At 37.1% G+C, this 16,767-nt stretch overlaps 1 protein-coding gene across 1 annotated transcript in view; it reads left to right on the top strand.

The window, feature by feature from the left end:
- Positions 1 to 2,553: 2,553 nt before the first annotated feature.
- The window catches only part of LOC127838332 (high affinity copper uptake protein 1-like), a 28,600-nt gene continuing 14,386 nt past the window's right edge, over positions 2,554 to 16,767 (top strand). Inside the window, exons 1-5 of the mRNA XM_052366032.1 lie at positions 2,554 to 2,592; positions 3,588 to 3,713; positions 8,223 to 8,375; positions 10,597 to 10,663; positions 13,500 to 13,662. Coding sequence (XP_052221992.1) covers positions 3,624 to 3,713; positions 8,223 to 8,375; positions 10,597 to 10,663; positions 13,500 to 13,662 — 473 coding nt within the window. The 5' untranslated portion in view covers positions 2,554 to 2,592; positions 3,588 to 3,623. The remainder of the gene's footprint in view (positions 2,593 to 3,587; positions 3,714 to 8,222; positions 8,376 to 10,596; positions 10,664 to 13,499; positions 13,663 to 16,767) is intronic.

Here is a 16,767-nt window from a genome sequence, read left to right on the forward strand (position 1 = left end):
TTTGTTCTAATGACATCTTGGGCTGCACAGAACAGGTCAGTTCCTTTGAATCTCAGGTGAGCGACTATGGGCCTTTCAGGCCCTCTTGTTAATGAGCATATGCCAGATAGGTGATGTAGATGATATTTCAATGTCACCTATCTGACATAATGCTCATTTGATATATTGAATAAAAACAGTGTGACAATAGAAAAAGTATTGAACAAGAAATAGTTTTCATTACCCCATAAATACTGACCACAACTCAAATATTCAATCGGTGACCGCCATTTTTGTTGATAATCTCACTGTGTAACATAATGGGTGGGATAAACATGCTGAAAAACGCCGGAATAAGGAGAAGAACATTTAAATATAGGGTTTTATTGTATGCACCTTCATTTGTAAGGTTAGATGAGATTATTAAACTGTCAAACTCGAATTGTATTCGTCAAGTATTCGGTTCGGGAGGTGGCAAATAACGAATACGATTAATCCACAGCCGTATTCGAGTAATTCGAATATTCAAATGTATTGTTACAGCCCTAACAGGTACATTGATCATGACTGTCATATGACCCCTATTGATTTTCAGGTAACTAGGTCAAAGGTCAAGACCACAGTGACTCGAAATAGTAAAATGGTTTCCGGATGATAACTCAAGAATGCTTAGGCCTAGGATCATGAAACTTCATAGGTACATTGCTCGTGACCGGCAGATGACCCCTATTGATGTTCAGGTCACTAGGTCAAAGGTCAAGGTCACAGTGACTCCAAATAGTAAAATGGTTTCCGGATGATAACTCAAGAATGCTTACGCCTAGGATCATGAAACTTCATAGGAACATTGATCGTGACTGGCAGATGACCCCTATTGATTTTCGGGTCACTAGGTCAAAGGTCAAGGTCACAGTGACTCGAAACGGTAAAATGGTTTCTGGATGATAACTCAAGAATGCTAACGCCTAGGATCATGAAACTTCATAGGTACATTGATCATGACTGGCAGATGACCCTATAAATTTTCAGGTCACTAGGTCAAAGGTCAAGGTCACAGTGACTCAAAACAGTAAAATGGTTTCCGGATGATAACTCAAGAATGCTTACGCCTAGGATCATGAAACTTCATAGGCACATTGATCATGACTGGCAGATGACCCCTATTGATTTTCAGGTCACTAGATCAAAGGTCAAGGTCACAGTGACTGGAAATAGTAAAATGGTTTCAGGATGATAACTCAAGAATGCTTACACCTAGGATCCCCCTTTAACAGCAGTTTTTATAGAACTGATGTCTGCTTAGTCAGAAAATAAAGAAAGCAACATTTATAACTATTTAAGCCAGATATGTTTATATGCATATGATTAACATTTATTGAACATTCTGGCCTGGGGGAAAACATGGCTGCCAGCTAGGCACATAGAGAATACTAGGTTAGCGTTGAATACAGAGGAGTTTTAATAATGTTGCGAGGCTAAGAACGCAGGGAGCGCGAGCCTTGGCGAGTATTCTATTTATCCCATTTGATTGTTTTTCAACGTGACATTGTTAAGAACCTTAACAATAATTTTTATTAGCTCTGCTGTTTTCGGAGAAAACCCAAGGTATTATCATAGCCAGCTTGTCGTGTCGTGTCCGTCGTCGTGTCCGCTGTCCGCGTCGTGCTAAAACCTTAACATTTTGTCAAGGTTTTGAACATTGGCTCTAAAATCAAAGTGCTTCAACCTACAAGTTTGAAACTTCATATGTAGCTGCACCTTGATGAGTTCTACATGCCACACCCATTTTTGGGTCACTAGGTCAAAGGTCAAGGTCACTGTGACCTCTTTAAAAAAAGAAAAAAAAATCCTGACAAGCTTTCATTTATTTAAAACTGCAGCCACAGCCGAGCGTGGCACCTGTTATGCGGTGCTCTTGTCTTACATTGCTATATATAGTGATATTTTATTAACTCTCTAAAGTCACATATTTTTGGTCCAATCTTCGTGCTCAGAACAATTGTTGTAATGATATATCTGGACTGATATGATATCAGGGGCAAGCAGTTTTCATAGGATAGTGAAACCTTATGAACCTTATGTGTACTTTTTTTTGGCCAGTTTTTTTTATCAAAATTTGCTCAAAAGCTTTGTAATGTCATCAAGAAATGTCTGCCAAATTAACAAAAAATGTTAGTGATTTGTTTAAAATCATGGCATCGAGGGGTGGAGCAGTCTACCCTATATTGCTATCATAACAAGTATTAATGCAAGAAACAAACTATCTTATACATGTACACATACAAAAGCTTATTTGATCAGAGTAATGTATGCAGTGTTATTGAAGACATAATTTTATATTGAATTAATGTCACTACACCTTTGCATGCATTTTATTCACATGAATATAGTTAAATTATTGTTCCTTTTATTATAGCGTGACTTGTAAATCTACATTTAAATTAAACGTGTAAAAAATGTGTTTGCTCCATTGTGATGTCCCTGTTGATGTATGGATACAAGCAAATGCAGATGTGTGTTTACCTGATACTGAACTTGCCCTAAATTGCTTTTATCTCTGGATATCAAGTGAACATACAGTGTCATACAGCTCTCTCTGGAGCTTGTGTATCAGTAAACACAGTTTTTTAGTTACTATAATTATTGTGATATTACATCTACATAATAACATTCTAAATAACAAGGATTTGTACTGCTTACATGTATGTGCTGCATTATTGTTTGGGATTCAAGAGTTGAAAGTGAATTTATTATACATTAGAGTATTACCTACCTACATAACAGTTCACTGTTTAATATATGTACAGGTACATTTTGTATGAAGTCAGCATTTGCATCTAAACTATCCCGCTGTCAAACAGTGTAAATGCCAATTGAACATTATAATCAACATCTTCTTTTAGCCTTCGTATTATTATTTTTTTAATTAATCATTATGCAATCTATGTATACCAATCACATTTAAACTAAATGTAGCTCAATAATGTATTTCTGAATTCTTTACTTGCCTGAATAACATTTTACTCGCCATGGGCTTTCAGGCTGGTGGTTATAACTTATAATGACTGTTGTGATCTTATCATAATGTTTGCAAATACATTCCCACTTTACGCAGTTGCAAATGCAGGATTGAACTTCTTATTTGTTAGGCTATATTTTTCTACGTCTTTAAGTGTTTTTTCAGTCCATGATAGGTACATGAATACATTCACTTATCTTCTAAAATGGTGAATTTCATACGCACAGGCCTAATCAATTAAATTAACTTGTTCAGTTCCGTTTTAGTCATGTTGATGTGTTTTGTTAAAACTGGCCCCGAAGATGCTTTATTGAACTGAGTTAACAATTGTCCTGACAATTCCTGATTCCATGATAATGCTAAGATACATGAACCATTCCATATATTCTAAGTCTGACATAGTTGACACACCATTGTATGCACAGTATTCATTCCGAAAACTCACCAATTATGTCCACTCTTTATTTTTCACATTTCAAAACAGGGAATTTCAAATTCAACTTTATTTCCAGATAAGCCAAAGGAACAATAAGTGTTGTTATTGTTGTTTAAACAACAACTATTCGGCCCATCTCCTCACTTATTGCAGGCAAAGTTCCTCTCAGCTGATGTTGAGAACCCATTCATGACCTTGATAAGAACTGTCCGGCCAACGTTTCAAGCCTCTCTGTCTCTTGTTGCTATCTTCACTGTGTATTTGATTTGGACTTGGCAGGTCTGTATGTGTGCCCATGTAGGTGTGGCCTAGGCTTGTACCGGTGTAGATTATATATCTGTTTGCAAAAGTATTCAAAAGGTACTTTATGGGTACAACTTTTTGTGGGCGTTATGTTTGGAACTATTTTTAGCTTGACTTATTTTATGCACTTATTTAAGGAGATGATTGGGAATCACTTATTGGGAATGATTTGAGTTTACTTGTGCATGCACCTTTTCAAAATAAGTTTGTTTTATTATACCTCTCTTCAAATAACATTGCTTTGCACCTGTTTGTTAGCTAAATTGTCAGTCTGTACTGTAGGGCATTGCATTTGGGCACCCTGTCTTGAGGATGGGTTGACCCAACATACAAATTGATATGATGGTTACTTGGGATAAAAAGGAGATGCCCATTGATTTTGAGGTCAACAGGTTCATACCCATGCTATCAATCATTTAAGCAGACTTTTAATTATCAAAGGTCAAGGTCACAAGGGAGTTCAACGTGACATATCATAAGTTCAACAGTCATTTTGAGTACCGTTACGTCCCTGCCATCAGGGAATGTGTGTAGTTATTAAAATCCTATTCAAAACACATTTTTAGCTCGGCTGTTTTCAGAGAACACCGGAGGTATTGCCAGCTCGTCGTTGTCGTGTCGTCCGCCGTCGTGCTAAACCTTGACATTTTGCTCTACAATCAAAGTGCTTCCACATACAACTTTGAAACTTCATATGTAGATGCACCTTGATGAGTTCTACACGCCACACCTATTTTTGGGTCACTACGTCAAAGGTCAAGGTCACTGTGTCCTCTAAAAAAAAATAAAAAAATTCTGACAAGCTTTCGCAGCCGAGCGTGGCACCCGTTATGCGGTGCTCTTGTTAGCTCACCTGAGCACAATGCGCTCATGATGAGTTTTTAGCTCACCTGAGCGATAGCTCGAGGTGAGCTATTGTGATCACTCAGCGTCCGTCCGTCCGTCCGTCCGTCTGTCTGTAAACAATTTGTAAACATCTTCTTCTACTAAACCATTGAGCCAATTTCAACTAAATTTCATGTGGAGCATCCCTAGGTCATGGGACAAAAGAATTGTTAAAAAAAATTTGATCGCATAACCAAGATGGCCGCCATGACCATATATGGTAAAAACCTTAAAAAATCTTCTTGTCAGAAACCGCTCATCAGATTTTCAAAAAATTTCACAGGGATGACCTTTGAGGGCTCCCCTGAAAAAGTTGTTCAAAGAAATTTGATTCGTCAAAAAACATGGCCGCAGGAGCTCGTTGAACTTTGCATGTTTATTTCGTTTTTGCCTATTTTGTGAAAACTTTCAAAAATCTTCCACATTTTTTGTCCGATCCTTTCCAAATTTGCACAGTGTCTTTATATCAATGAGGACACGAACCCTACAAAAAATGAGCATTATTGGTCCATGAAGTACAGAATTACCTCCCCTTGAATTGAGAAAATGGTGTTTATGCAATGAAGTCCAAATTTTTCATCCAATTCTTTCCAAACTTGTAAGGATTTAGCATGGTTCAAACAAGGGAAACAACTACGGTTAATGCATGTTCTTTTTATTACAGATTTGCCTCCCTTTAATTCATTCAAAATCTCATTTTACAGCAGAGATTCCAAATCTGACCTGTAAATGAGCCCCATATTTACTGCCAGTGCTAGGTTACCTTTTCCCATTTGATCATTCTTAAGTATTGGTCTTGTAATGCTGCTACTGCTTCTGCTACTGCTACTGCTACTGCTACTACTACTACTACTACTACTACTACTACTACTACTACTACTACTACTACTACTACTACTACTTCTTCTACTACTACTACTACTTCTACTACTACTACTACCACTACTACTACTACTACTACTACTACTACTACTACTACTACTACTACTACTACTACTACTACTACTACTACTACTACTACTTCTACTACTACTACTAGTACTACTACTACTAGTACTACTACTACCACCACCACCACCACCACCACCACCACCACCACCACCACCACCACCACCACGTCTACTATTACTACTTCTACTACTACTGCCACTACTACTACTACTTTTACCACTACTACTACTACTACTACTACCACTACTTGTACTACTACTACTACTACTACTACTACTACTACTACTACTTCTACTACTACCACTACTACTACTACTACTTCTACTACTACTACTTCTACTACTACTACTACTACTACTACTACTACTACTACTACTACTACAACTACTATTACTACTACTACTACTACTACTACAACAACTACTATTACTACTACTACTACTACTACTACTACTACTACTACTTCTACTACTACACCACCACCACCACCACCATTCACAGTGACAAAAAACGTATTCACACAATGGCTGCTACTACAACTTATAGCCCATATAGGGGGGCATGCATGTTTTACAAACAGCCCTTGTTTCTATGGGATTTTAACCACAACTGTTCATGTTTATCTCCGACACATATTTTTAGGTCACCTGTCATGAAGTGACACAGTGAGCTTATGTGATCGTGTGATGTCCGGCGTCTGTTGTGCGTGCCTGCGTTTGTCCGTCCGTCCGTCAACAATTTGTTTGTGTAGACAGTAGAGGTCACAGTTTGCATCCAATCTTGATGAAATTTGGTCAAAATGTTTATCTTGATGAAATCCGGTTTGGGATTGTATTTGGGTCATCTGGGGTCAAAAACAAGGTCACAAGGTCAAATAATAGAACAACCTTCTGTAGACAATAGAGGTCACAGTTTTCATCCAATCTTTATGAAATTTGGTCAGAATGTTTATCTTGATGAAATCTGGGTTGGGATTTTATTTGGGTCGTCTGGGGTCAAAAACTAGGTCACTAGGTCAAATAATAGAAAAACCTTGTGTAGACATTAGAGATCACAGTTTTCATCCAACCTTTATGAAATTTGGTCAGAATTCTTGATGAAATCTGGGTGGGATTGTATTTGGGTCATCTGGGGTAAAAATCTAGGTCAAATAAATAGAAAAACCTTGTGTTGACAATAGAGGTCACAGTTTTCATCCAATATTTATGAACTGTGGTCAGAATGTTTATCTTGATGAAATCTGGATTGGGATTGTATTTGGGTCATCTAGAGTCAGGAACTAGGTCACTAGGTCAAAGCATAGAAAAACATTGTGTAGACAATAGAGGTCATAGTTTTCATCTGATCTTAATGAGTCAGGTGAGCGATTCAGAGCCATCATGGCCCTCTTGTTGTTATCGACTTTTTGTCCATCGTGTGGCATCAACATTTGCCTTGTTAACACACTAGAGGCCACATTTATGGTCCGATCTTCATGAGACTTGTTAAGAAGATTTGTTTCAATGATATCTCAAATACGAAAATGGGTTTGGTGGTTGAAAAACATAGCTGACAGGGGCAGGGCATTTTTCCTTGTATGTCTTTAAAAAAACGTTGTTTACACTCCAGAGCCACCATTTATTGTCTGATCTTCATAAAAATTGGTTAGAAGATTTGTCCCAATAATGTTTTGCTTGAGTTCGAAAATGGTTTTAGTTAGAAAACATTGCCGCCAGTGGGCAGGGCATTTTTCCTTATGTATGGCTATAGTAAAACCTTGTTAACCTAGTAAAACCTTGTAAAAGTCACAGTTATAGTTCAATCTTGGTGAGAACATTTTGTTCAAATGATATCTTGGGCTGCAAAGAACAGTTCAGTTATATTGTATCTCCGGTGAGCAATTATGGCCTTTCAGGCCCTCTTATTTAATAAAAACCTGTCACAGCCAGTTAAATTAACAATGTCCCATTTTCCGCCACAAAAGTGGCTGGAGTCTTTCCATACGTCTTATAGATGGACGAAATGAAAAAAATTCAAATAAGGATTTTCAATGTTAAAAGTCAGAACTTCATGAATGTGCGAGTGCATGATAACCATTACCGGTAATTTGTTTTGCTGATATTTTAACAGCAAATGCTTTATATCTCACAATTAACTCTATTTAAATTGATCTTAATAAATAATTATAGTTCTTGTTATACAAATAAATACAAAATGGCATGTCAAATCTACAAACCTGAGCTTCTTTGACCTACCTTTTGATATAATATTTTACAGTAACTGTTCACATGGTATTCAAAAGGACATAACAGGTAGTTTACGTGTATGTGGGTTAATTGGACACAGCAGTAGGCTTTGATGTTACCACAAAATTTGGGACATGCATTTGATTTTTAGGTGATTTTGGGTATCATAATATTATTACTTTGGCAAATGTAAAAAGGATTAATTCGTAAACAAATGTTTATCCTCTGCAACGAAGATGAAAACAGTTTTTCACCCCTCTGATATAGATATACTGACAACATACAAGTAAGAATGAATAAGACTTAATGTTTCATACTTAACAGTGTTGCCTTGGGCAGATTCATAGGCTTATCAGAATTGTATAATTGAACAACTGGATTATTAAACTTTGTTGCCAAAACAGCAGTATGTTGTGTGTTACAGACAGCAATCCCAGCATCAGCCATGAGTCACAACCACATGAACCACAGTATGATGACAACAGCGAGCAACATGAATCATGACCACATGAATCACAACCCAGGCATGCACATGGACATGAACAATACTGGTGGCTGTGACAGCATGGGCATGATGGTACGTCAACATGACCACTCTAGGGGGCCTGAGAAACACTCTGCAACTGTAAAATAGAAGCTTGTGTAATAATAATAGCCTTTTGTTGAATTCTTCTATAATATAATGCAACTGTAAAATAGAAGCTGGTGTAATAATAATAGCCTTTTGTTGAATTCTTCTGTAATATAAAAGTTGATTTGTGAGATAGTTTGTTAGACAGTTTGTTAACCATTTTATTAGCTCATCTATTTTTTGAAATAAATTTATGAGCTATTGTCATCACCTTGGCGTCGGCGTCTGTGTCGGCGTCGGCGTCCAGTTAAGTTTTACGTTTAGGTCCACTTTTCTCAGAAAGTATCAATGCTATTGCATTCAAACTTGGTACACTTACTTACTATCATGAGGGGACTGGGCAGGCAAAGTTAGATAACTCTGGCGTGCATTTTGACTGAATTATGTGCCCTTTTTATACTTAGAAAATTGAAAATTTTGGTTAAGTTTTGCGTTTATGTCCACTTTTTTCAGAAAGTATCAATGCTATTGCATTCAAACTTGGTACACTTACTTACTATCATGAGGGGACTGGGCAGGCAAAGTTAGATAACTCTGGCATGCATTTTGACAGAATTATGTGCCCTTTTTATACTTAGAAAATTGAAAATTTTGGTTAAGTTTTGTGTTTAGGTCCATTTTATTCCTTAAGTATCAAAGCTATTGCTTTCATACTTGCAACACTTACTAACTATCATAAGGGGACTGTGCAGGCAAAGTAATGTAACTCTGACTGGCATTTTGACAGAATTATGTGCCCTTTTTATACTTAGAAAATTGAAAATTTGGTTATGTTTTGTGTTTAGGTCCACTTAATTCCTACAGTATCAAAGCTATGGCTTTCATACTTGCAACACTTATTAACTATCGTAAGGGGACTGTGCAGGCAAAGTTATGTAACTCTGACTGGCATTTGGACGGAATTATGGGCCCTTTATACTTAGAAAATTGAAAGTTTGGTTAAGTTTTGTGTTTTGGTCCACTTTACCCCTAAAGTATCATAGATATTGCTTTCATACTTGGAACACTCGCAAACTATCATAAGGGTACAGTAAAAGGACAAGTTGCATAACTCTGGATGTCATTTTTACGGAATTATGGCCCTTTTTTTACTTAGTAACTTTGAATATATGGTTACATTTTGTGTTTCGATCCACTTTACTTCTTAAGTATCAAGGCTATTGCTTTCAAACTTCAAATACTTTCATGCTATCATGAGGTTACTGTACCTGGCAAGTTGAATTTTACCTTGACCTTTGAATGACCTTGACTCTCAAGGTCAAATTATTAAATTTTGCTAAAATTGCCATAACTTCTTTATTTATGATTAGATTTGATTGATACTTTGACAAAACTACTCTTACCTGACATACCACAATAGACTCCACCCAAACCATCGCCCGTGCCCCCCCCCCCCCACTTCCCCCCCCCACTTCCCCCCCCCCCCCGAATCCCCCCCCCCCTATTTTTTATTTTTTTTTTTTTTTTTAATATTATCTCACAACCACCACACCCTCACACTATACCCCCCACCCCACCCCCTCCCCAATTTTTTTTTTTAAACGGTTAAAAACAAAACTATTTATTTTGATTATTTTATGTTTGAAATACCGTCCAACCATCGCACCCAAGAATCCCCCCCCAACCCCCCTCCCCCCCACCCGAATTCCCCCCCCCCCCAAATTTTTTTCTTCTTTTTTTTTTTTTTTAAGATCATCTCACAAATAACCACCACACCCTCACACTATACTCACCCCCCCACCCCCCCTTCCCGATTTTTTTTTTCCTTTTTTTGGCATTTTTGGAAGATAATGTAATAAATGTCCACACCCCCACACAATGCACCCCTCTTCACTCCACCCCTCCCTCCTTTGTGATTGAAAATGAGAGTCCCTTCACCTATAAAAAGAAAATAGATGAGCGGTCTGCACCCGCAAGGCGGTGCTCTTGTTTCAAGTGTTAACAGTTTATTTAAATTTCATTTGAAAATGTGTTAAATTCAGCACAAATGAGGATCTTTTGCCCCTTATCTTTTCAGCATCTTTTACAACAATATTTACCAATTCTTGTGTTTATATGATAGAAAAAGCTATCAGTGTACATTCAAATCCTTAATGCTTGTGAAATCCCTACGTATACCATTGATTTCATACGTATTACCATTGAATGTGTTGTTATTTGGTTGTAGATGTACTTTCATGAGGGCAACTGTGAGTATGTCCTGTTTGAGGGACTGCATGTGACCACAGCGGGAGGTAAGTACGCACACCTTCCCTCCTATAACTTGGCTTTTAATGGATAAAAAGTATGTCCTGTAAGCTCCTTGCCAGTCGAACATGTAAATACTAATATGATTCATACATCTTAAACTATATTTAATACCAAACTGTCATTTCTGCTGAGTATATTTAAGGTAAAGTTGAAACCTTATTACAAAATACTTTTTGTTTTCTGCTAATATTGTGGTCTTTCTGCCAAGTATGTTTAAGGTCAAGTACAAACCTTATTACAAAATACTTCTTCTTCTCTACTTATATCAAGGTCTACAGCGAGTAGATTCTAAAGTGGTTGTGTCCAAAATGTAAAAGATCAATTGAATGTTCACAGTACTGCTCAAAAGATTATCTCCTTTTTATGCCCCAGGATCGAAAGATCAGGGGTATATTGTTTTTTGCCTGTCTGTCATTCATTCATTAGCTCACCTGAGCACAACGTGCTCATGGTGAGCTTTTGTGATCGCCTTTTGTCCGTCGTCCGTTGTGCGACGTCAACATTTGTCTTGTTCACTCTCTAGAGGCCACATTAATTGTCCAATCTTGATGAAATATGGTAAGAAGATTTGTCTAAATGATATCTTGGATCAGTTCGAAAATGGTTACGTTTGCTTGAATAACATGGCCGCCAAGGGGCGGGGCTATTTTCCTTATATGGCTATAGTAAAACCTTGTTAACACTCTAGAGGTCACATTTATTTTCCGATCATCATGAAACTTGGTCAGAAGATTTGTCCCAATGATATCTTGGATGAGTTCGTAAATGGTTTTGGTTGCTTTCAAAACATAGCCACCAGGGGCGGGTCATTTTTCCTTATATGGCTATAGTAAAACCTTGTTAACACTCTAGAGGTCACATTTATTGTCTAATCTTCATGAAATTTGGTCAGAAGATTGGTCTCAATGATATCTTGGATGATTTCGAAAATAATTATGTTTGCTTGAAAATAATGGCTTCCAAGGGGCGGGGCATTTTTCCTTATATGTATATAGTAAAATCTTGTTAACACTTCAGAGGCCACATTTACTGTCCGATCTTCATGAAACTTGGTCAGAAGATTCATCCCGATAATATCTTGGATGAGTTCAAAAATGATGCCGGTTGGTTGAAAAACATGGCTGCCAGGGGGCGGGCATTTTTCCTTATATGGCTTTATTTAAACCTTGTTAACACTCTAGAGGCCACATTTATTTTTCGATCTTCGTGAAACTTGGTAAGAAGATTTGTCCCAATAATATCTTGTTATCTCAGGTGAGCGACTTTGGGCCTTTCAGGCCCTCTTGTTTTATGTGTGTGTCCCAAAACTTTAACCAAAACTTTAACCTTCATAAAAGTTTGGTTATAACTTTTTATGCCCCTGGTAGGGTGGCATATAGCAGTTGATCTGTCCGTCAGTCAGTGTGTCTGTCCGTCCGTCCGAAAAAAAACTTTACCATTGGCCATAACTTTTTAAATATTGAAGATAGCACCTTGATATTTGGCATGCATGTGTATCTCATGGAGCTGCACATTTTAAGTAGTAAAACTTCAAGGTGAACAAAGTCAAGGGAAGTAATAAGCTTTAAATGGACATAGCTATCTGACCTGCCCACGTATATATTTTTGTTAAATAAATCAAAGCGGCGCAGTAGGCATTGTGTTTCTGACAAACACATTGTGGTAAAAGGTCAAGGTCATCCTTTACGGTCTACGGTAAAAAATACAGATTTTAGGGAAGTAATAAGCTTTAAAAAGGGAGAAAATTATTCAATATTGAACATAGCCACTTTATATGTTTGGCATGCATGTGTATCTCATGGAGCTGCACATTTTGAGTGGTGAATCTACAGTCACGGTAGTGGCTTTTATTTATTTGCTACTAAAAATAGACATTTGCTACAGACAATTATTTTCAAGGGAAGTAATTTATATAATTGTAAATCTCATATTATATATTTCCTTACCAAGAATTGAAGTTCTTTTCACAGTTACTGTACATATTGATTATTTTGATTAATTATAACCCAAACGATTATTTTGTCAAAGCTTTTCTCTAAATGATATAATTATAATTTCTTTGATGTTCATTACATACCTGTGGACTTAAGTCCATAGATACATGATCAACTCTGGCTATGATCTCTTTTAAACCACAGGCCTTGGTTGTCAGTGATGTCTGACATGGTCATAATTGACTGTGAGACCCTGCCCACCCCCCCCCCCCCCCACCCCAGCCCCGGTTGGATTGGACAAAATGTTCACAGTACTGCTCTATAGATTATCTCTTTTTTATGCCCCAGTATCGAAAGATCAGAGTTATATTGTTTTTTGCCTGTCTGTCTGTCCGTCTGTCATTCATTCATTAGCTCAGTTGAGCACAACCTGCTCATGGTGAGCTTTTGTGATCGCCTTGTGTCCGTCGGTTGGATTGGACAAAATTCAAGGGAAGTAATAACCTTTAAAGGGAGATAATTTCTATACCTGCCAAATGATAAATAGAAATTTTATTTCAATGCGGCGCAGTAGGGGGCATTGTGTTTCTGACAAACACATTTCTTGTTGAATATTGAAGATAGCAACTTGATATTTTGCATGCATGTGTATCTCATAAAGCTGCTTATTTTGAGTGGTGAAAGGTCAAGGTCATCCTTCAAGGTGAAAAGTCAAAAAATACAATCCAAGGGAAGTAATAAGCTTATAAGGGAGATAATTTGTAAACCTGCCAAATGATTTATTGAAATTTTACTTCAAAGTGGCGTAATAGGGGGCATTGTGTTTCTGACAAACACATCTCTTGTTTTCCATGGCTGTACTGTACAAACACGTGTATGTTTACAGGCATGGTCGGTGCGTGTTTTGCCATATTTGCCCTGGGCGTGCTTTATGAGGGGCTGAAGGTGTTGCGGGAAACGTTGCTGCAGCGTGCCATGGTCAGCAAGTATGCAAGCAGCGCCAACGGAGGTTCACAGGATGCCATGGTTATCAACAACAAAAATGTTGGGTATGTCTACATCTTGCACACAGTTGTCTTGTAAACAGCTTATACTTGATATTATATTTACTGCTTAACCTATTATCCTTCTGAATGATAAGTAACATGGTCAAAAAGCTTTATTAGCCACATTTATTTCTAATCGTCATGAAACTTGGTCAGAACATGTGTTCCATTGAAATATCGGATGACTTTGAAACAGGTCCAGGTGAGGTCAAAAACTATGTAACTAGATCAAATTTATATATAAAAAAGTTTATTAATAATTTAGATGTTGCATTTTTGTGTGAAATCCCTTCTTCCTGAAAAAAGTTCATAGCATTTGTTCTAATGATATTTCACCTGAGCTTAACATTAAAATGTGCCTAGAAACAGTGTTTGTGTTTCATAATGTACACATTATTCTTTACTCCAACTTCTCACAATAGTGTAGTTCCTTGTGCCCTCTTGTTTAACAGAAGATGAAGGTCTGGTGACTGTTACTAAAAATACAACAAAATAAGATATTGTTGTAACTAAACAAATACGTCAGATATGATCAAGAAACAGGTACAGCCCAACCTGACATAGAGGTCACCTCTGACCAGCGGTCACCTGCCTACAGTGGTCAGTCTAGATTTCCTCTGATGAAAATCAGTCAATATTACACCTGAGTATAACTGTCAACTAGTTACTGCAGCAAACTGCCAGTTTATTTCACTCAGAAAGTAATTTTTTACTTGTGTACAGCGGTCACGAGGCAGTCATTTTGGGGTGCGAAAAGTGAACACTCAGATCAATCTGTGTTGTTATCTCTTACCAATGACGTCATAGCGTCTTTTGTGCTTATATGTTGCGGCTAAAGAATCTGATTGCAGTAACAGCCTTTGATATGATTAATGCAACCCACTGTGAGAAAACAAAAAATAAGGTGTCGAGAAGATTTGTTCTATTGGTATAATTATAGTGGAAATCAGTCATAATGCCATAGCATGAGTGCGTGACAAAATCAATAGGTCTTTATTGCTATTAAGATGTCAACAACATAACTTTGATAGCGATTGTTGTTTTAAGCAGGAAATTAAAGGATGAGTTATTGTCAATGTTTGAAAAACAGATATTGAATTGAAATCTGTATTTGCAAACTTTTGGCATTTATGCAAGTGGATTTTTTTTAAATGTAAAACTCGGTTTATGACAATGAATCTGCTATTTATACTTTTTCTGAAGTTATTCTTAAGAATGTTTTATGAACTGGCAGATTTATTGAATAAATGAGACTCACAAGTAAACAAAAATATTATTGTTTATAAGTTTATAAGTTTAACAATAGGTATGGAGGTAGATCAATATATAACATATTTATACCCCCTTTACCATTGGTAATGGGGGCTATATAGGAGTCACTTTGTCGGTCGGTCTGTCTGTCCCGAAAGCTTGTCCGGGCCATAACTATGTTGTTCATTGTCAGATTTAAAAATCATTTGGCACATTTGTTCACCATCATTGGACGAAGTGTCGCGCGAAAGAATTACGTCGATATCTCAAAGGTCAAGGTCACACTTTGAGTTCAAAGGTCAAAAATGGCCATAAATGAGCTTGTCGGGGCCATAACTTTGTCATTTATTGTGAGATTTCAAAATCAATTGGCGCATATATTCACCATCATTGGACGGTGTGTCACGCGAAAGAATTATGTCGATATCTCCAATGTCAAGGTCACACTTTGAGTTCAAAGGTCAAAAATGGCCATAAATGAGCTTGTCTGGGCCATAACTATGTGGTTCATTGTGAGATTTTAAAATCATTTGGCACATTTGTTCACCATCATTGGACGGTGTGTATGCGCAAAAGAATTATGTCGATACCTCCAAGGTCAAGGTCACACTTTGAGTTCAATGTTCAAAAATGGCCATAAATGAGCTTGACCCGGCCATAACTATGTTGTTTATCGTGAGATTTTAAAATAATTTGGCTCTTTTTTTTCACCATCATTGGACGGTGTGTCGCGCGAAAGAATTATGTCAATATCTCTAAAAGATGTGCACTCCAAAATATGCAAGGTCAAGGTTAAACTTTTAGTTCAAAGGTCAAAAATGGCAATAAATGATCTTTTCTGGTCCATAACTCTGTCATTCATTGTGAGATTTTAAAATGACTCTGTACATTAATTTTGTTCTCAGTCATTGGACAGCGTGTCATGTGAAGGAATTCAATAGTTCAAAGGTCAAAATGGCGATAAATGATAATGGCATAATAATTCTTAAAAATCGCCATAAATTAGATTATCTTTTTTGTGAAGACAGCATGCAAAATAGTCTGTGTCATTGCGGCACGTGGAGGTATATGTCACGTCTGTGAGAAAGCTCTAGTTATTTCTATTACTGGTATTAAATAGTAATAATTTATGTTATTATACTTTGTTATCTGCAAATGCGCCTTTGTTTTCATAACACTGTGTGCAAACATCTGGATGACGTAATAACCTGACAATACTACCAACTGACCAAATCATCTAAAAACTTGTCACCTGAGAACTTTGACTAAATATGTGCCATCTGTCTGTTTTTCAACATTTGTCTGTTCATCCTTCCTTATGTCTGTCTTCAAAATCTTAAATAAGTCAAGGTGTAAGATAACTTGGATCCTGCGCTTTTTCAAGAAGAATTTTAGACCCTTATAAAAAATGTGTATACTTAAAGGCCATTGCAATGATTTTGCACAACCTTCTGGTTTTCAGCATAGGTCAAAGGGCATTTGATTGTTATTAAAAATGGACATTAGATTTGATTATGAAAAATACAGGTGTACAGATATAGGGTATTATGAAGGTATTGGGTAGGGGCAGATAAGGGTATTTAATACAGGCAGAAGACTCCAATTTGGCCCGCAATACTGTCAAAGGCGTGTTATTATACCCCCACAAACAAAGTTTAGGGGACTATAATAGGAGTGAGCTTGTCGGACGATCGGTCTGTCTGTCGGTCCCTATTAGTGTCCGCTCTCTAATTCAAGTTGTTATCATCCGATCTTCACCAAACTTGGTCGGATGTTGTATCTAGATGATATCTACATGTAGGTCAAGTTCAAATATGGGTCATGCTAGGTCAAAAACTAGGTCATGGGGTCACTGAG

Source organism: Dreissena polymorpha, chromosome 7 (genome assembly GCF_020536995.1).
Source record: "Dreissena polymorpha isolate Duluth1 chromosome 7, UMN_Dpol_1.0, whole genome shotgun sequence".
Classification (NCBI taxonomy): domain Eukaryota; kingdom Metazoa; phylum Mollusca; class Bivalvia; order Myida; family Dreissenidae; genus Dreissena; species Dreissena polymorpha.